This window comes from Stegostoma tigrinum, chromosome 15 (assembly GCF_030684315.1).
Source record: "Stegostoma tigrinum isolate sSteTig4 chromosome 15, sSteTig4.hap1, whole genome shotgun sequence".
Lineage (NCBI taxonomy): Eukaryota > Metazoa > Chordata > Chondrichthyes > Orectolobiformes > Stegostomatidae > Stegostoma > Stegostoma tigrinum.
Genome location: NC_081368.1, coordinates 65,195,395 through 65,216,135, shown reverse-complemented (window position 1 = coordinate 65,216,135; position 20,741 = coordinate 65,195,395). Strand labels below are relative to the sequence as shown.

Below are 20,741 nucleotides of genomic sequence, written 5' to 3'. Positions count from 1 at the left end.
TTAGGGACTCGACAGCCTTCTGGACTCAATATTGACTTTAACAACTTTAGGCTTGGCCTTTCCCATGTCCTTACCCCACACCAGGCCTTGTTATCACATAGCCTGCTATTAGACACAACCCATTGTTAGCCACTAACAGCCCCCATTAATAGCTATTCACCCTCCCAGCCGGATCGTTAAACACTCCTTTGTCCAACTGTTCTTCTCTCTCTTCAGGCTCTACACTCACCTATCATTTACTCCTTGGCCCTCTTCCCACCCTATCTTCTGCATATAAACCAACATTTTCCTCTCTACCATCAGTTCTGAGGAAGGGTCACTCAACCTGAAACGTTAACTCTGGTTTCTCTTCACGATGCTGGCAGAGCTGCTGAGCTTTTCCAAAAATTTCTGTTATTGTTTCTGATTTACAGCATCTGCAGTTCTTTTGTTTCTTTTATATATAATAAATAATTAGCTTTGTATCTTCCAAGCTCACGCAGAATTGTTTTAACATGCCGTTTGGATCTAACACTTGTAACAGGAAACACCTTTGCTCAGAAGGATTTTTGGTGATTATTAGTCTGTGCGGCAATGCAATGATTGGGGGAGATGGTGGCCTAGCTGTAATAATGTCAGAGGATTAATCATCCAGAACTCCAGGGTGAAGTTGTGGGGGACATAGTTTTGTTCAAAATTCTGGAATAAAATTCCAGAAGTCTAATGATGACTAACCACTGTTGATTGCTTATTTTTTAAATGACAATCTAGTTCGCTAATGCCCTTCAGAGATGGAAATCTGCCATCCTTCCCTGGTGGCCTACCTATGGACTCCAGAACTACAGCAATGTAGTTGACTCTTAAAAAACCCTTTGGGCAATTGGGGATGGGCAATAAACACTGGCCTAGCTGGAAATGTCCACCTTCCATTAAAAAAATGTAAAAAAAAAGTCTGTCTTATAGCATTCGCTGAGGTTTTCATTTAACTCTGGAATTGGCTGGCTGAATGATCTCTTTTGTAAGCCAGATTTTCAGTGTGGGGTGGGAAACCCCAATATCTAGATGAGTTCTGCACCTCAACCCATGCTTGAGGTATGTCAATCTCGCAATGTAATTTTTGTAATTAAATGACCTAATTGGTCAAGAGGTAGATTTGGCACCTACTTCGAGGCACTGAGTACATCCAAATGGGGGAACTGCCTGCCTGGCACCATTGGCAGCCATGCTGTGGTCTGTCTTATCGATGAGTACCTTTCAAAAACACAAAACTGTTTTGGAGGCATCAGGAGTTTCCTATGGAAAGCCATAAGAAAACTTGGTTGATTGATTTTATTGGCACTAATAAGAAATTTAATTGCCAACTCAGTTACTGGGAAAAGTATTTTCGTTTTATCTATAGTGAGGGACTAGAGCAACAGTTCTTACAGCCTCAGTCATAATAGTACATTAAAAGTATAATGGCATAATAGTGGATAATGGCTGACATTTATAGATCTACAATATAGTTTAGAAGAAAAATCCATATTTTTAATGTACAAATATCCAGAAACAAAAATGGTTAACTGTGACTGATAAAAGAAATTAATAACTGTATTATATCCAAGGAAGAACTGTATAAACCATCCAAAATAATTTGTAATCTATGGATTAGAAATGTTTTGGAATTCAGCAAATGATGAATGTGAAAACAATTCTATTTTCCAAAGGGAGAATAGACCATTGGAGTGAAGTAGCAAGAGACATAGAGTTGGACTGTAAAAGCTTCTATAAGTATGTAAAAATAAAAAAAAGGCAATTACAAGAAACACCTGAAGAATTTATAAAGGGGATAAGGATACAGCAGCAAAACTGATGAAATACTTTGCATCTATCGCCATAGAGGAAAATATTGAAAATACCGCAGAAAAAAATTTAAAAATCTACAAACTAATGCAAATTAGGAACTCAAATTCTAAATGGTCAATATTGGCAAACAATAATAACTGGAAAATCTAATGCAATTTAAAGTTGACAAATCCTCTGAATGTAAACTGCATTTGGATGGCTCAGTGGCTCAGTGGTTAGCACTGCTACCTCACAGCACCAGGGACTTGGATTCAAGGCCTGAAACATCAGCTTTCCTGCTCCTATGATGCTGCTTGGCCTGTTGCGTTCATCCAGTTCTACACCTTGTTATCTCGGGTTCAATTCCACGCTAGGTTAGTCGCCTGTGTGGAGTTTGCTCATTTGCCCTGTGAATGCATGGGTTTCCCCCTGGTGCTCTGGTTACTTCCCACAGTCCAAAGATGTGAAGGTTAGGTGGATTAGCCATGCCAAATTGCCCATAGTGTCCAGGGATATGCACGCTGGGTTGGTAAGCCATGGGAAATGCGGGATTATGGGGATAGGGCAAGGGGTTGGTTCTGGTTGGGATGCTCTTTGGACAGTTGGTGTGAACTGAGTGGGCTTTTTTCACACTGTAAGGATTCTATGATGATCCCAGATTGTAAGAAGAGGTGGCTGTAGAGATAATGAATGCATCAGTGGTCACAATTAAAAATTCTTTATTCTCTGCAGTGGTTACTGCAGATTGAAAGTTGGCAAATATAACCTCACAATTTAAGAAAACAAGGAGTTACAGACCTGTTAACATAACTCGTGAAGATTTATGAAAAGAGCATCACATTTGAAAACTGCTTTAATTTTTATGAGAACATAATCTGCAGATTTTCTCTAGGTGAGATGGGGAAGGGTGAGGTGTGTGGTTAGGTTGAGAGGACCAATAGATGTGGTATATTTAGATTTACACTAAGTTTTTGATAAGGTTCCACACACAAGAATAGTAAACAAAACCAACACATGAATCTAAAGAGGAATGAATAAATATGGATTAAGAACTGGCTAATGGGTAGAAAGCAGAAAGTAGGTACAAATGGATCATTCTCAGTTTGGAAGGCTGTAACCAGTTCTGAAGAAGAGTTATATTGAATTCAGACTATTAACTCCATTTCTCTGTCCACACATACCACCAGACCTGCTGAATTTCTTCAACATTTTATCTTTTATTTAAGATTCCCAGTACCCGCAGTATGGTGCTTTTATTTGTAAGTGTGAGTTATGAGGAAAACGCAAAGATGCTTTTTGGTTTTGGAGAGGCTAAGTGAGTGAGCAAAGAATTGGCAGATAGAATAGTGTGGAGAAGTGTGATGTTATGTACTTTAGCTGGAGAAACAGAAATACAGAGTATTTCTTTAACGGTGAAAGGTTGGGAAGTGTTGAGCATCAAAGAATTGATTGTCTTTGTTCACAAGACACTGAAACAATGTATAGGAGTGGTAAGCAGTTAAGAAGACCTTTGTTGCAAGAAGATTTTACAAAAGGAGTAAAGGTGTCTTACTGTAACTCAATAGAATCTTGTTTGGACAACAATTTGTGTATTATGTGTTGATTTTGTCTCCTTACTTACCTAAAGATATACTTTTCATAGAGGGAATGCAAAAAACTTTCACAAAATTCATTCCTCGGAATGTCCTTTAATGAATGGGACCTTATTCAAACATGGAAAATTCTTACGGTTCAATTTGCTAGATGTAAGAAGGATATTTTCCCTTCAGATGGAGGGGTCTTGAATAAAGGGACACAGTCTCAGAATGAGCGGTAGGCCATTTATGTCTGAGATGAGGAAGAACTTCTTCATTCAGGCGGGATAAATCTTTAGAATTTATTCCCCATAGGGAGTTAAGGTAGAAGATGAGCCATAAGCATATTGAATGTTGGACTAGCCTGAGGGGCTGAATGGTCTATGCTTGCTCCTATTCTTTCCATTCTGATGTGGTGAATATAGGAAACTGTAGAATTTTGACCCAGCAGAAACGAAGAATGTTGATGTATATCCAAATTGTTATGTGACTAGGAAGTGCTGGTGTTTCAATGCACTTGCACATTTGGGTGATTTGTTATGGTTTGATTTGCATTGTTCTGCTGGTGAAACCTTGCTCAGCTTCTGTATTGCATCCCATAGATAGTACAATCTACAACCCTATGTAGATGCTGCAGGGAGAGCATCTTTAGCAGCTCGGGGAAACTGTTTTTGCATGGGTACTCTCAATTTACTTGAATGCTGTTGGAGCTATACCCATTCAGGCAAGTGGCATTTTTCCCAACAGTTTCCTGTGCTGTGCCTTGCACGTAGTCAAGAAATTTTGAAGAGTAAGAAGATGAACTATGTAGCAGAATATTCGGCTTTAAGATACTGTATTAATTTAGTTTTGTTCAGGATGTTGGTTGTTTGGGATTCACCAATGGTAATACTGCTGTATGCCAATTGAAGGCAAATAGTTGTACTTGGAGGTGCTCATTGTTATGGACCAGACCAAACCCTCTTAAAATATTCAGAGGATAGTCTAGACTCTAACTTATTCTTATTTTAAAGGCCCATGTTAAGTGCTGCATTCCAGATGCAATTCGATTGGTCAAACCACCAGATTTAAAATAAAACACACTTTATTCATCCACTATAATTAAAACACAAAAAATTAGGAATTGGAATAGCTTTACTAGAAAGCTTAACAGAATAATGGACATAATAACTATTACAAATTAACTGTTCCAATTTAGTAACATTCTATAACCGCAACTCTTGGCAAAAGACAAATTCAGAAAATAGATTGTCTCATGTGCAACTCCAGTAGCAGACCGAAAACTCCCAGCATTTGACTGTAACTGAGAGGGAAAAATAGCTATCACTACTTCATGACTCTAACAGCAGCTGCTGAAATCTAAACTAAAAATCCTGGTTCTGTAGAAATTCGACTACGCCCATTCAGGCTGCTAATTTTGTTCCAAAAAATTTTTAAAAAAGACAAGGCTTCACAACTTGTCTATCTTATCATATACTGCTGAGCACTTGTCCCCCAATTTCTCTCTCTCTCTCTAAAGAAGGATAAAACACATGTCTTAAAACTACATCATTGCCTGGCAATTTTGTGGCACAAACAATATTTGCTACTCATCAGCCTTTTCTTCAACTTTGCTCAGATCTTGCTGCACGTGAGACAGGATTGCTTTCTGTTCTGAGGTGTTAAGAATGGAACTGATCTCTGTGCTTTCATTACAGAATGCAGGGAATGGAATCCAGATTTTCATAAGGAGGATGATGACAGAAAAGATACAAAATCAGTAAACAGCTAAATCTCTTTTCGTTCCACCATTTAGCAACCCCTGCGCCATTTGAACTCACTGAGCACTTGCTTGCATCTAATATGTAGTAATTTTTGGTTATTCATAATGAGTTTACAAATTATGATGGGTTACACTGCTTCCCTGAAGATGACTGCACTCCTATTTAGTGTCTTTGATGGATTTAATCAGGGATTTAGTTAATTGCGATGCCTAGGAGATGATGCAAAATGATGCCAATGGGATAGGTTCATTTCCTATCATCCATCCATGAGGGTCCTGCCTCTTTGGACGAGCAGCACTGTGGCAGTCTACAAAATTTAAGTAACAAAATGGTCTGTCCCTCTCTAATGGATAGATGATGATGATGAACTGGATTAATTGTAGGTCTTGACTGTTGGAGCTCAGCACTATTTTTCTGTGATGTGCCACTCAGCAGTTCACCTCCTCCCTGATGCCACCATCCTACTCTGTTCCACACTCAGTCACGTTTACACTTTTAACCCTCATCACGCTTTTCTTCATATCCCATTGGCATTTTTTTGTTACCCAAGAGCCAGAGAGCTCTTTCCTGCAGTTTCTTGTGGCATTGAACACTAAAATTAAGATATCCCTCAGTTCTCCAAGGTGACAATCTGATCATTAATGGGAACCAGCACACTCTCAGTTACCTGTTGTCTCTGATGTTCCAAGATAATAAAGTGTGAAGCTGGATGAACACAGCAGGCCAAGCAGCATCTCGGGAGCACAAAAGCTGATGTTTCGGGCCTAGACCGCTCTGATGAAGGGTCTAGGCCCAAAATGTCAGCTTTTGTGCTCCTAAGATGCTGCTTGGCCTGCTGTGTTCATCCAGCTTCACACTTTATTATCTTGGATTCTCCAGCATCTGCAGTTCCCATTGTCTCTGATGTTCCATGCAGGTTAACTCTCCTTCCATCAGTGTTAAGGCCTGAGGCATCGTGCCAATTGCTACAGGGATGCGTCACATGTAGACAGGATAATTAAAAAGGTGGTTGGCACACTTGCATTCATGCTAAATTAGGACGTTATGTTGAAGTTGTACAGCATATTGTTCAGGCCTCTTCTGGAACACTGTGTCGGGTTCGCTCATTTCTAGGAAGGATTTTATTAAGCTGGACGAGGTTCAGAAGAGATTTACTAGGGTGCTGCTGGGCATGGAAGGCTTGAGTTATAAGGAAAGCCTGGGGCTTTTTCACTGGAGCATAGAAGGTTGAGAGATGACCTGATCAATGTTTATAAAATAATGAGAGATATAGATAGAGTTGATAAGTAGTTGTCTTTTCCCTAAGATGGGGAATTTTAAGGCACATTTTTAAGGTAGGAGGAGAGAGATTTAAAAAAGACATAAGAGACAAAATTGTTACACAGAGGGTTATCCGTATCTGGAATGAAATTCCTGAGGAATTGGTGGATGTGGGTACAATTACAACATTTAAAAGACATTTGGATGGGTAAATGAATAGGAAAGGTTTGGAGGGATATGGGCCACAAGCAGGTGGGTGGAACTAGTTTAGTTTGGGATTATGTTCATCATGGACTGACTGGATTGTGTTTTTGTGCTGCAAGACTCCATAAACACTTTCAATCTCTGTTTAGCGCAGCAGAAAACTTGAGAGAACTTCAAATGACTCTCCGCATCTACACTGATTGAGCAGAGTCTGGAAAAGCCTGGACCCTCTAATGGGGACCCAGCACTGCTGTCCCTATGTCCAACAAACCTTTTTGTTCACTTGTGACGTGTGACTCACCAGGTCATAACCCACCTCCTTTCCTTGCCGGCCTTACTGAGCTTTGTGTATCTGAGGAGGTGGATAGTGTGCTATGATGCTGTTTCCTCAGAGTGAGTGACCTTTTAGGACTCTTCAATGACCTGAGCAGCAACTCCTGTGGCAAGCTGCAAGGGCATGAACAAGAATTAGAACATGAAACAAGGATTCTAAGGCCACATATTTCAATGACTTCTGACAGTAACTGCGTACGAGCGAGTGCTGTCTGCCAGTGACTGCTGCTGTTGTGCAAAGTGCAAAGTTTGCCTGTAATTTAGCATTTCACTTAAAGTTATTGTTCAACATCTGCAACTCTCAGAGATGGATCTATGACCTTCAGGTTTGAGAGCAGAATTAGGTCATTCAGCCCATTGGTTCTGCTGTTCCTTTGAGTCATCGCAGTGCTAATCAAGCTGATTAAGACTTCTGTAGCAAGTGAGATAAGCTGATGAAGTAATGGACTTGACTGGTTTGCATAACAGCTTGCTAAGAGAGTGATCTGAAACCAACAGTATAAATAAGGGAGGTTAGTGGAATGGAATAACCTGATGCAGCGTAAAGTAAAAACTGGTCTTTTGTTTAAGAGAGTTCAATGTTTAAAGAAGTAGTAAGGTTCCCAGAATACATTTAATATTCTTTGAGCTAAAGGAAGTAAACAAAAGAAAATAATTTTAGGTGAGATAGTGGCATTATAGTAATGATATTAGACTAGTAATTCATATACCTGGCTAATCCTCTGGGATTCATATCCTTCCATCAGATATATATTGATTGGCAAATCTTTAATACCAAGTTAGTCTCAGTGACTGTGGCTACTTTCGGCAATTGTTACAAAAACCTATCTGGCTTGCTAATGTTCTTCGGGGAAGGTAATCTGCTGCCTTTATTGAGTCTATCCTATATATGACTCCAGATCTACAACAATGTGGTTGACTAGTTCATAACCACCCTCTAAAATGTTCTCGCCAGTCACTCACTTAAAGGATAATGAGGGATAGACAACAATTGCTGGTCTTGACAGTTATGCTCACATCCCATGAAAGAATATGTAATTAAACATCATACCCTGGCCACATCATGGAACTGTACTGCTCCCTTGCTACGGTACTTTGCTACTGAGTCTCCATCACTACAGTTTATGACTGTCAAAACATATGTGTAGATTTTCAATTCTGATCCACATGGAGTCCCAGGAAACAGTGGAGCCAAAACAAACTGATGCATGTATTCATCGCACCAGCTCAAACTAGCTGCTCAGGAAACCCAGGACACCGATGCAAATTCAACATCTGGGTCAAAATGCTATGGAGAAGTGAACTGCTGACATTTTCAGGTTCCCAGTTTACCTGGCAATCCACACATGAAAGGGTCAAAATGTTAAAATTCAGACAAAGATTGCTATATAAATAAAATGAAAAGAAGTATTTTTGCAGTGGTTGTAGGAACTCAAATTGTCTAATAGATTGTTATCTGTTTCAGAAGCAACTTCTGCCATTTTAGTGAATTCACGGAGAGTTTGATTTTCCCTTGTTTTCTGACACGCACAGCTATAAGGTACTGCCCTCTTTAAAAATTTACCTGCAGTCAAAAGGGTAAATGCACTTTGATACTGAAAATTCTGCTTCTGATGCACACAATAGCCAATGAATAGCTTCAATATTCTGGAATCTTAGGTAAACCTGTAATCTGTTAAGCAGAGCTGCACGTACTTCAAATCACAAGTGTAAGAGTTACTGTACTTTGCACTGCACTTAGACTCTGTTTCAGAAATCTGTCACTTCTTCAACTATTGCACTGTAACGTGGTGACTTCTTCAAGCATACCCTCAGTCACAGAAGAATCTTTCAGCAGTCGTTGGATGGACAAAAGAGAATTAGCTTTATTTGGGTTCTCACCGATTTAGCATCAAGCACATGCTCCAGAGGACATGGTAAGTAATCTAAAATAAAACTCTGCGAGGTGTGGATGACTTGGGGATTTTAGTTGTCATGAATTACAGAGCTTCTCTGTGGGTTCAGGGTGTTTACAAACTGATTGCTGGTAAAAGGGGAACACGGACCTTGTTTGTCCTGTGGGTGGAAACTGTATTTTGTGCTTGTGCTCTGGGTGGACAAAGCCAAATCAGCCTTCATCGAGTACAACCGCACCAGCTCCCACTGTTACCTGGACTATTCATTCTCACACCCTGCTTCTGCAAGGACTCCATCCATTCTCCCCGTTCCTCTGCCTCTGGTGCATGTGTTCTGATGACACTGCTTTGATGCAGGGGCACCTGAAAAGGGGTTACCTTTCTCCTCAAGAGAGGATTCCCCGTCACTGGAGTTGACAGGGTATTTAGCTGTGTTTGGCCTATTTCCCACACTTCACTCAATCAAGTCTACTGTATCCGCTGCTGAGAATATGGTCTTCTTTACACTGGACTGGACTGACAAATTGCAGGCTGGGCAATTGCTCTGTGCAGCATCTGCACTCTGTAAAATGGCCCTGAACTTCCAGTTACCCGTCACTTTGTCACATTACTGTGTTCCCTGGCCGACATCTCTGTCTCAGGTTTGCTGCAGTGCTCCAGCAAGGCTGAGTGCGTGCTGGAAGAACTGCATTTCTTTTTCTGCTTGGGGACCTTGCAGCCTTCAGGACTCCATATCAAGTTCTGTAATTTTAGGGCCTGAGCACCTTCTCAGGTAAAGCCACCACAGTCCTATCAGACCATAGGACTGCTCTCTCATTAGGGAGAGATGACTGGTGGTTGTTAAAGCTGAGGCGAGGGGAGGGGTTGAGAAGGAGGGTCCTTCATAGTAACCTCAGACAGAGCAGGAATTGGCATCACTTTACATCGCAAACCAGCCATCCAGCCAACTGAGCTAACAATGTCCTTCACCCACCTTAGGCCCTGTCATGACGTAGGTTGTTTTTAACCAAGTCAATCAATTTTCACTGACTCATGGTCCCCATTATCAACTTTATGCGCTTTTCTGGCATTCCATAAACCATCCTCTTGCCTAACCTTCTTTCTTCCCCTCTGGGCTTTGTTGGCTTAGTCTCTGTCATCAGCATTTAGTGTTTATTCCCACATGCAATCAGTGGTGAAGGAGGGTCACCGGACTGGAAACATTAACTCTGCTTTCTGTCTGCAAGTTCTGCCGGACCTGCTGAATTTCCGTTTATTTTTGAATCAGACAACTCCTCTCTTTTCCCCAGGCTGCTGCCAGTGAATATGCGGCTGAAGGTGATGAGAATGTGGAGCGGGGGAACTGGTCCTCAAAGACTGACTACTTGCTGTCAGTGATCGGCTCTGCTGTGGGTCTGGGTAATGTCTGGAGATTTCCTTACCTGGCTTACAGAAATGGAGGAGGTACTGTCGTGAAATCTAAAACGCAGGGGAGGGCAAAATACATTAATTGCATAATTAAATGGTGTTAAGAAAATAGCATTCAGTGAACCAGAGAGCATTTTAACCTGCAGTCACCAACAGTTATACCATCCACACTTACCCCATATTCGCACTGTTATCAAATTTCAATTATAATGCCAGCGCGTCTGCAAATTAACACAAATGTACAATCACAAACAGGTGCTACAAAAACAACTAACCGTTCTGACTAGATGGAAGCTGATGCCGACTTCAAAATCTGCATTTGGTGACTGGTAGATTATTTCAGTGTTTCAGGTGGTATCCGTTTGTCATTAGTTTTGGAGACTGTGGAGAGTTCAGAGGAGAACAGAGCACAGCGTCTCAGAAAGGGCTTCAATTTCAAAGAGTTTGCTCCAGTGACCCTTCTTAGGAATCTTATTTATTTGTGCTTCTTTGTGTTTGACAGCAGTTCAACAAATTTGAGAAGATCACCGAACTGGACATAACTGGACATCTGGCTTTGTGAAAGACAGATGCGCTATTTCCGATCGAGATGGCAGTATTTGTAATCCCACCGATGCTATTCAACCTTCCTGTTGCCTCTCAAGCAGCCAGTCCAGACTACCGCTGCCCATGTCAAGTTATGCATCTCTTTGAGGATCAGAGAATTGCTACAGTCAAATAGAGGCCATTCAGCCCATCAAGTCTGCACCAACCCTCCCACCCCACCATCCTACCTCTGCAACCCTACATTTTCCCTGGCTAATCCACCTAGTTTGTACATTCCTGAACAGTATGGGATAACATATCAAGGCCGATCCACCTAACCTGCACACTTTCGGACTTTGGGAGGAAACAGGGTAACCCGACAGGAACCCATGCAGACACAGGGAGAATGTGCAAACTCCACACAGTGTGAACAGCTGGAATGTTCCAGCTCTCTAAACTGACACTTCACCTGGCAAAGGGGCAGTGGCCCAAAAAGCTTGTGATTTTGAATAAAAGTGTTGGACTATAACCTGGTGTCGAGGGACTTCTAACTTTAAAGGTGGTGAAAGAGCGATTGTCCACACTGCTCAGTGCAAAGCCAACAAGACACGGCCGTGTGGGAAAATGGGGGAAAACTGGAGAAGGATAACCAGAGCAGGATTTATACAGTTAATGGTAGGGCCCTGGGGAATGTTGCTGAACAGGAACCTTGGGTCGCAGGTGCATAGCTCCTCGAAAATGGAGTCTCAGGTGGACAGGGTGGTGAAGAAAGCATTTGGCGCATGTGCTTTCATTGGTCAGAGCTTTGAGTATAGGAGTTTGGCCATCAAGTTGTGTCTGTCTAAGACACTGGTAAGGCCACTTATGGTCATCTAATGGTTGTTGATCATCTAGGCTCGTCTGGATGTTGATAAGGCCACTTTTAGAATACTACATTCAATTCTGTTTGCCCTTCTATAGGAAGAATGCTGTTGAGAGGGTGCAGAAAAGATTTACAAGGATGTTACTGGGATTGGAGGAATTGAGCTATAGGGAGAGGCTGAATAGGCTGCGGCAATTTTCCCTGGCACATCGGAGGGTGAAGGGTGACCTTACAGAAGTTTGTAAATTCCTGAGGGGCATCGATACGAGGAACAGCCATGATCTTTAACCCAGGGTGGTAGAGTCCAAAACTAGAGGGCATACGTTTCAGAAGAGAGAGGAAATATTTAAAAAGGACTGAAGGGCAATCTTTTCACGCAGAGGATAGTGTGTATATGAAATGAGCTGCCAGAGGAAGTAGTAGTACAATTACTAGTACAATTTGCAACATCTAAAAGGTATCTGGATGGGTACATGAATAGGAAAGGTTTAGAGGGACATGGCCAAACGCTGGTAAATGGACCCAGCTCAGATTGGGATGTCTGGTCAGTGTGGAAACTTTGATTGAAGCATCTGTTTCTGTGTTGTATGACTCTCGGATTCTACGCTAACCACTGGGCCACTGTGCCCACCCCAATCTGAAGCCAGGCCGTCAAATCCTGTTGTGTTTGTAGACACGATGCATGGCCGTCTGTAGTTTCCCGCTGTGAGAGCTGGTAGTTTCCATGAGCGAAGCTTCAGTCACTGGGGCAACAATGTAACATTAGGCAGTGTGGTGTATCTGAAAGGCAGGTAATAAAGGCTTGCACACAATGGTGAAGAGTACAGTGGTCTAAAGCTGGTTAGTAAAGGTTTTTTATTGGTGGCTTTCATTGATTGATGTTTGTGCAGGAACTTCTGGGTGAGAGATTTTGAAGTGAGTGTGATGTTGCTAAATGGTTGGTAATTGTTAGGGTGGGGGAGCCTGTGTTGATTAAGGGATAGCCTCACAATCTCCCTATACCCATACACAGGGAAGTCAATGTCACCTCGTCCCTCTCTCCTCCTCTTTCCAGTGTCTGTCCCTTCCTCCTCCCAAGACAGGAAACAGCTTACAGAGGTAATGTTGGGGCCCACTAATGGCAGGGACTTTGTGGAGAATGTGATACATCACTCTAAATTTGGAGAGTCTCTCTGGCACTCCTGTTACAATTGCCCTGCTTACAGATAGCCTTCTATTCTGGTATCACACTATGTTTTGCTACAATCATGATTCTTCTTCCTGAGCCATAAACGTGACAGAAACAGCTCTCCTGAAGGAAATAGAATCAATGTAAGAAGTTTTAGGTGGCAATACTGACTCTACAATCACTACAAGCTCCAACCCTGTAATGAAGCCCTTTCCAACCTCTTGACCGTATTGCAATCGCACATTTTTTTTCTGACAGTAATCTTGAGGCTGCCAAATACGATGAACTAGGGTAAATAAACGCAAAATACTGCATCTGCTGGAAATCCGAAACAAACACAGATGATGCTGGAGAAATCAGCAGGTCTGGCTGACCTAAGGTTTTAGGAGCAACATAGTGGTGTAGATCCCTAAATGTTGATTGTGTCTTTTTTGTATTTACATCTTATTCAACCTGCAATCAGCAGTGGCACTGTTGTGTCAACAACAACATTTTGTTCCAGTCTTAATATGAAAAGAACTATTTAGTTTTTTAAACATCAATTGAAAGCAGCTTAATGAAACCTGGTGACATTAACATTCAGGCAATCTATTTAACTTACCCTTTTCTATATTTTCCAGGTGCTTTCCTTATTCCCTACACTGTGATGTTGGCACTTGTTGGGATGCCAATGTTCTTCTTGGAAACTTCCTTTGGGCAGTTTGCCAGCCTTGGGCCCATTGCAGTGTGGAAGGCCGTGCCCATCTTACAGGGTTAGTGTCCACTGAACAAACTTAACTTGACAACAGTTTAAATGAGCAATTGTGTTTCAGATCTATGAATATAGTTGCTGTATATCCTTCACCAGATGTTGGTGACCTTGCAGAAATGTTCACAATCAAAACGGTGGGTGGAAAGTTACCTTTCAACGTTTCAAATTTGCTTTCTGAAAGGGTGTTAGAGGCAAGAACCACTACAACATTTAAGAACTGTCTAGATGATCATTTGAAACACCATAGCATATAAGGCTAAGTGCTGGGAAATGCGGTTTCAGTAGATCAGTTCTTGACAGCCAGTACAGATACAATAGGTTGAAGAGTATCTTCCTGTGCTGTAACACTGTATGACTCTGTGACTCTAACTGAAGTATACCACCTGGAACAGCCAGAGAGTTCAGTTTGTTAACTCCTTAATATGATCAAACTTATTTATGAGCGTGATATTCTGGGTGATTCTGCTGGGATCTGCAACAACATCTAAAACCACAGTGAGTCAATTAGTGATGATTTTCTCCAGTATAAATATCTTAAAGGAGATTTTAATGGTTCAGGGCAATCACCCGGTTCTCCAAACCAGTGAAATACCTTTCTATGCTGCTCCATGTTCATAATGTAAGATATTTGTGTTCTATTTTCAAAGAAGTAGCCTTGTAAAGAGAAGCGATATGATCCTCAAGACTAAGCTGTAATATGTTGAGGCCAATGAAGAGGAGAACCCTGTCATATTTTGAACAAACTCTGTCACTCAATGAGATCAAGGTTGCTACTTCAATTCCAGTTTCCTGCAGTAATCCTGTGTCTCTAGATATATAGAAATCTATCAATCTCAGTCTTGATCATGCTAAACTATTGAGTTTCCACTATCCTTGAGGGAAGACACGTCCAAATATTCAACCGCTCTGCCTCCCTTTTTGATTGATTAATTGATGAAATTCTGACTCATCACATTCCAAAATGACCCACCCTTTATTCTAATATAGGAAACCTCCTTCCTGCATTGACCACGTCAGTCCCTGTAAGAATTTGGCATGATGGCATCAGATCACTTCTCATTCTTCTAAACTACACCTGCAAACTTAGAAATGTGATGTTTAATCCCCACTGAAAATGAGTCACACTGGACTCGAAATGTTAACACTGTTTCTCTGCTTATAGATGCTGCCAGGCCTGCTGAGTTTCTCCAGCATTCTCTGAGTTTGTTTCAGGTTGTCAGCATCTGCAGTATTTTATTTTGATTGAAAAAATTCCCATCAGTTGTAAATAGCTGGGTCCCAAACTCTGATCCCTGTCAAACCACACTAGTTGAAGTCGGCCAAACTAAAATTGAACCATTTGTACCTGCACTCCTTTGTGACCATTAATCGTTTCTCAATCCATGTTGATATATCGTCCTTCCACTCCCATGTGCTTTACGGTGGCTCAGTTGTTAGTTCTGCTGCCTCACAGCACCAGGAACCCAGGTTTGATTCTACCCTTAGGTGACTGACTGTGTGGAGTTTGCACATTCTCCCCGTGTCAGCACAGGTTTCCTCCCACAGTCCAAAAAATGTGCAGGCTAGGTGGATTGGTCATGCGAAATTGCCTATCGTGTTCAGTGATGTGCAGATTAGGGAGGGGTCTGGTTGGGATGCTCTGAGGGTCTGTGTGGACTTGTTGGGCTGAAGGGCCTGTTTCCACACTGCAAGAATTCTATGATTTTATTTACTACCTTCCCGTGTGGATCCTTTTTGAAAACATTCTGAACATCTAAACTGACAACATCTAGAGGTTCTCCACTATATATTGTTTTGTAGATCCTTTAACCTCTTACGGGTCTTCAAAAAAATGAATTCCAATTTATAAATCCATGTAGACTGTGCCAAATCCTGTCATTATTTTCTAAGTGGGCTGTAATTGCATCTATGATAATGGGAACTGCAGATGCTGGAGAATCCAAGATGACAAAGTGTGGAGCTGGATGAACACAGCAGGCCAAGCAGCATCTCAGGAGCACAAAAGCTGATGTTTCGGGCCTAGACCCTTCATCAGCTGTGTTCATCCAGCTCCACACTTTGTTATCTGTAATTGCATCTGCCTGGTTCTGCTTTTATTTTCCTTTTTAACATATCTATAAAAGCTTTTACAGTCTGCTTCAATATTTCTCAGGAACAAAAACAAAGTTTCTGGAAAAGCTCAGCAGGCCTGGCAGCATCTGTGAAGGAAAAGAACTGAGTTAATATTTTGGGTCTAGTGACCCCTCCTCAGAACTCTTCTGAAGAAGGGTCACCTGACCCAAAACGTTAACTCTGTTTTTTCTTTCACAGATGCTGCCAGACCTGCTGAACTTTTCCAGCAACTTTGTTTTTGTTCCTGATTTACAGCATCCGCATTCTTTCAGTTTTATTTAGTTTCTTATTCTATTTTCCGTTTCCTAATCTTTTTATTAGTTCTCCTTGCTAAAATGCTCTGAATCTTTTATTTACTTTCATTTCGAAACGTTATAGTTGTCTTCCTCTAACCCAATGTGACTTTTGATTTTTTTTGTTCCCACGATTGGAACATATCCCTTGGTAGGTTTCTGTGCTTAAAAAGAATGCATTTTTATTGTGAAATAGGGAGAGTGAATTCAGATAGTTTGTCTCCCCAGCTCTTCCAGAAGCAAAATCAGCAGTGAACTCACAGGCCAAAACAAGCCTTAAAGCACTATGGGCAGGACAAATATGAAACACAGTGGAGAACACCCTGCCCAATGCTGATACCAGCCAATCTGTTTAGCTGGAAACTGTGGCAGACATGATATTAGCAGAGCTCTCTAGTGGTGGCTGTTGGGACTGCAAGCAGATCCACACAGGAGGACTGTTGGATTCCATACTTCGGGGTTTGATACTGGGGAGGATGTTGTGTGCTGGGTGAAAGGCAAGGAGAGGTTTCCACTTTGTGGGCAGCAAGGAGTTTTAAAATACAAGGAGGTATGGTGGATTGGCATCACATCTTCTCAGGCAGTGTCCGCCAATGGGTAGAAGGCACTCATCCTTAAGTCTTGCTGTTTTACACATTGTTACAAGAAAGGAATCACACTCCTGCCTGCACCAACTGTTTGATGGTGTGCGCAGTGTAATGCTGTAGTTGTTTGAGTCTTTAACGAATCATTTGACTGTTAATTCTTCACATATAGTGAGAGAGCTGCTGACCTTGTTCCGAGCTCTGAGAGTAAATTCAGAGAGTATGCAGGAATCTTGTTGGTTAGCCTGCCATCCCATATTACATGCATCTCTACCAAACCTGTATGTGGCAGGGGTCTGTGATATCCAGTCATCTTTATTAATTGCTCGGTGTTAACCATTGCCTGTTTATTTTCTTACCTCGCATTTTGGGTCATAATTCACCCTCAGCCAATTTTTCCCTTCACAGTTTATTCAATATAATTTGTATTAAATACAATTTGTGCTTTTGATATAATTTCTGATTGAACTACATTGCTTTCAAACTCAATGAAAGCTGCTATCATACTCACTATCTTAGAAATAAAATGATTTATTATGCAAAAGAAAAGGGGAAGGGAAACGCTAATTATATTCTGCTATACAAGAACTGATTGAAATGGTACTATTACAAATGTCAAAAACAAAGACTCAAACATTTTATTCAGCCTTTTTATGAGTCATTAGACAACTCTTAATTCCAGACCTTGAATTCAAATTCTACCATCTGTCATGGTCGGATTCGCATTCTCATCCCCAGGACATTATCTGGATCTCTGGAATAACAGCCCAGCAATAATACCACTAGGCCATTGTCTCCTGCTATAAATTAGCTGTAGGGTGCATAGAGATTTCCCATAAAAGGCTGTACAAATGGATACCTTTCTTATTTTTATTCACGGTAAAAGGTAATGCCCTCAGTGATCTAACCTTGCTGTTAAGATGTGTGGCCTCACTCAGTGGATAATTCTTTGCTGCCTTCATAGGATTCAGATCAGCCCTTCTGCACTTTGCATGATATTTGGACAGGCCAGTAAAATCTCAGCCTATTGGCTTTAGTATTACCTTATTTCTCAGATGAACATCGACTTCAGTCTCTTCATGTGGGATCCCCTCCCTCCAACCTTCTAAAATACATAACTGGCATAGACATGTCCTGGACCCTGAAAATCCCAGCTGATAATTTTCGTTGCAACTGCCTTGAAGATGTGACATTTGAAGTTAGGAGGACTCAAAAGTTCTACATGTCAATAATTAGAAACATATCCGTTCATATTAAGGTGCTTGGAATTAAAGTACAGCTCATACTCATCCGTCACATAACTCCAGAGAATTATGGACACACAAAAAAAAAACAGAAATTTCAGTGCCATCTGGCAACTAGACAAGTTAATCTGAGTGAAGGAATTCATTTTACTTGTGGGAATTGTTTAAAGACCTGCTGATCAGAGTTCAGGATTGGCATGTTCCAGTAAGGAGGGAGGACAAAGATGGCAAGGTAAGGGGCAACAAAGTGTGGAGCTGGATGAACTCAGCAGGCCAAGCAGCATCTTAGGAGCACAAAAACTGACGTTTCGGGCCTAGACTTTTCATCAGAAAAGGGGGATGGGAAGAGGATTCTGAAATAAATAGGGTGAGAGGGGGAGGCAGACCGAAGATGGATAGAGGAGAAGATAGGTGGAGGGGAGAGTAAAGGTGGGGAGGTAGGGAGGGAATAGGTCAGTCCGGCGAGGACAGACAGGTCGAGGGATTGGGATGAAGTTGGTAGGTAGGAAATGGAGGTGCAGCTTGAGGTCAGAGGAGGGAATAGGTGAGAGGAAGAACAGGTTAGGGAGGCTGGGATGAGCTGGAATGGTTTTGGGATGCAGGGGCGGAGGGGAGATTTTGAAGCTTGTCAAATCCACATTGATACCATGGGGCTGCAGGTTTCCCAAGCGGAATGTGAGTTGTTGTTCCTGCAATCTACAGGTGGCATCAGTGTGGCACTGCAGGAGGCCTAGGATGGATATGTCATCTGAGGAATGGGAGGGGAACTTAAAATGGTTCGCGACTGAGCGATGCATTTGTTTATTGTGAACCGAGCATAGGTGTTCTGCAAAGCGATCCCCAAGCCTCCGTTTGTTTTCCCCAATGTAGAGGAACACACAACGGATTCAGCGGATGTAGTACACCACATTGGTGGATGTGCAGGTGAACATCTGCTTGATGTGGAAAGTCATCTTGGGGCCTGGGATGGGGGTGAGGAAGGAGGTATGGGAGCAAGTATAGCACTTCCTGCGGTTGCAGGGGAAAGTGCCGGGTGTGGTGGGATTGGAGGGGAGTGTGGAGCAGACAAGGGAGTCACGGAGAGAGTGGTCTCTCCGGAAGGCAGATAAGGGCCTAACCGTCCCTCCACTGACCCCTTCACCCGCCTCCAACACAATTCCTCCAACTGGACACCACCCCCAGGCCTCCTACCCTCCCTCGACCTCTTCATCTCCAACTGCCATCGAAATATCAGTCGCCTCAACCTCTCCACCCCGCTCACCCACTCCAACCTCTCCCCTGCAGAACGGGCAGCCCTCCACTCCAACCCCAACCTCACCATCAAACCCGCAGACAAGGGAGGCGCAGTGGTAGTATGGCACACTGACCTCTACATCGCCGAGGCCAGGCGCCAGCCCTCCGACAAATCCTCCTGCAGCCCCCTGGATCATGACCCCATGCCCGAGTACCAAACCATCATCTCTCAAACCATTCACAACCTCATCACCTCAGGGGACCTCCTACCCACAGCCTCCAACCTCATTGTTACCCAACCTGCACCGCCCGCTTCTATCTCTTTCCCAAAATCCACAAACTCGCCTGCGCTGGTCAACCCATTGTCTTCACCTTCTCCTGCCCCACCGAACTCATCTCCACCTATCTGGACTCCATTTTCTCCCACTTGGTCCAGGAAATCCCTACCTACATCTGTGATGCTACCATTGCTCTCCACCTCCTCCAGAATTTCCAATTCCCCGGTCCCCAACACCTCATTTTCACCATGGATGTCCTGTCCCTATACATCTGCATTCTCCATGCAGATGGCCTAAAGGCCCTCCACTTCTTCCTGTCCCGCAGACCCGACCAGTCCCCCTCCACTAACACCCTCATCCGCCTAGCCAAACTCGTCCTCACCCTCAACAACTTCTCTTTCGATTCCTCCCACTTCCTACAGACAAAGGAGGTGGCCATAGGTACCCACATGGGCCCAAGCTATGCCTGCCTATTTGTAGGTTACTTGGAACAGCCCTTCTTCTGCACCTACACAGGCCCCAAAGCCCACCTCTTCCTCCGTTACATTGATGACTGTATCGGTGGCACCTTGTGCTCCCAAGAGGAGCTCGAACAGTTCATCCACTTCACTAACACCCTCCATCCCAACCTCAAGTTCACCTGGATCATCTCCAACACATCTCTCACCTTCCTGGACCTCTCAGTCTCTATCTCAAACAACCGTCTAGAAACTGATGTCCACTTCAAGCCCACCAACTTCCACAGCTACCTAGAATACACCTCCTCCTACCCACCTTCTTGCCAAAATTCCATCCCCTATTCCCAATTCCTTCACCTCCGCCGCATCTGCTCCCAGGTTGAGGCATTCCACTCCTGTATATTCCAGATGTCCTCATTCTTCAAGGACTGCAACTTCCCCCCGCCAGTGTTTGAGAACACCCTCGACCGAGTCTCCCGCATTTCCTGCAACTCATCCCTCACACCCCGCCCCCGCAATAACCGCCAAAAAAGAATCCCCCTAGTCCTCACATACCACCCCACCAACCTCCGGATACAACGCATCATCCTCCAACACTTCCGCCATCTACAATCCAACCCCACCACTAAAGACATTTTGCCATCCCCACACTTGTCTGCCTTCCGGAGAAACCACTCTCTCCAGGACTCCCTTGTTCACTCCATACTCCCCTCCAACCCCACCACATCCAGCACGTTCCCCTACAATCGCAGGAAGTGCTACACTTGCCCCCACACCTCCTCCCTCAACCCCATCCCAGGCCCCAAGATGACTTTCCACATCAAGCAGGTGTTCACCTGCACATCTGCCAATGTAGTATACTGCATCCGCTGTATCTGTTGTGGCTTCCTCTACATTGGGAAGACCAGGCGGAGGCTTGGGGACTGCTTTGCAGAACACCTACGCTCGGTTCGCAATAAACAAGTGCACCTCCCAGCCGTGAACCATTTTAACT

General features: G+C 43.0%; 1 protein-coding gene across 2 annotated transcripts in view; it reads left to right on the top strand.

Moving 5' to 3' along the window:
• Window positions 1–8,608: 8,608 nt before the first annotated feature.
• The window catches only part of LOC125458775 (sodium- and chloride-dependent neutral and basic amino acid transporter B(0+)-like), a 51,056-nt gene continuing 38,923 nt past the window's right edge, over window positions 8,609–20,741 (top strand). Inside the window, exons 1-3 of one of the 2 annotated variants that reach the window (XM_048544419.1) lie at window positions 8,609–8,853; window positions 10,122–10,275; window positions 13,415–13,546. In XM_048544419.1, coding sequence (XP_048400376.1) covers window positions 8,851–8,853; window positions 10,122–10,275; window positions 13,415–13,546 — 289 coding nt within the window. In that variant the 5' untranslated portion in view covers window positions 8,609–8,850. The remainder of the gene's footprint in view (window positions 8,854–10,121; window positions 10,276–13,414; window positions 13,547–20,741) is intronic. The other variant, XM_048544418.2, reaches the window with a different exon arrangement.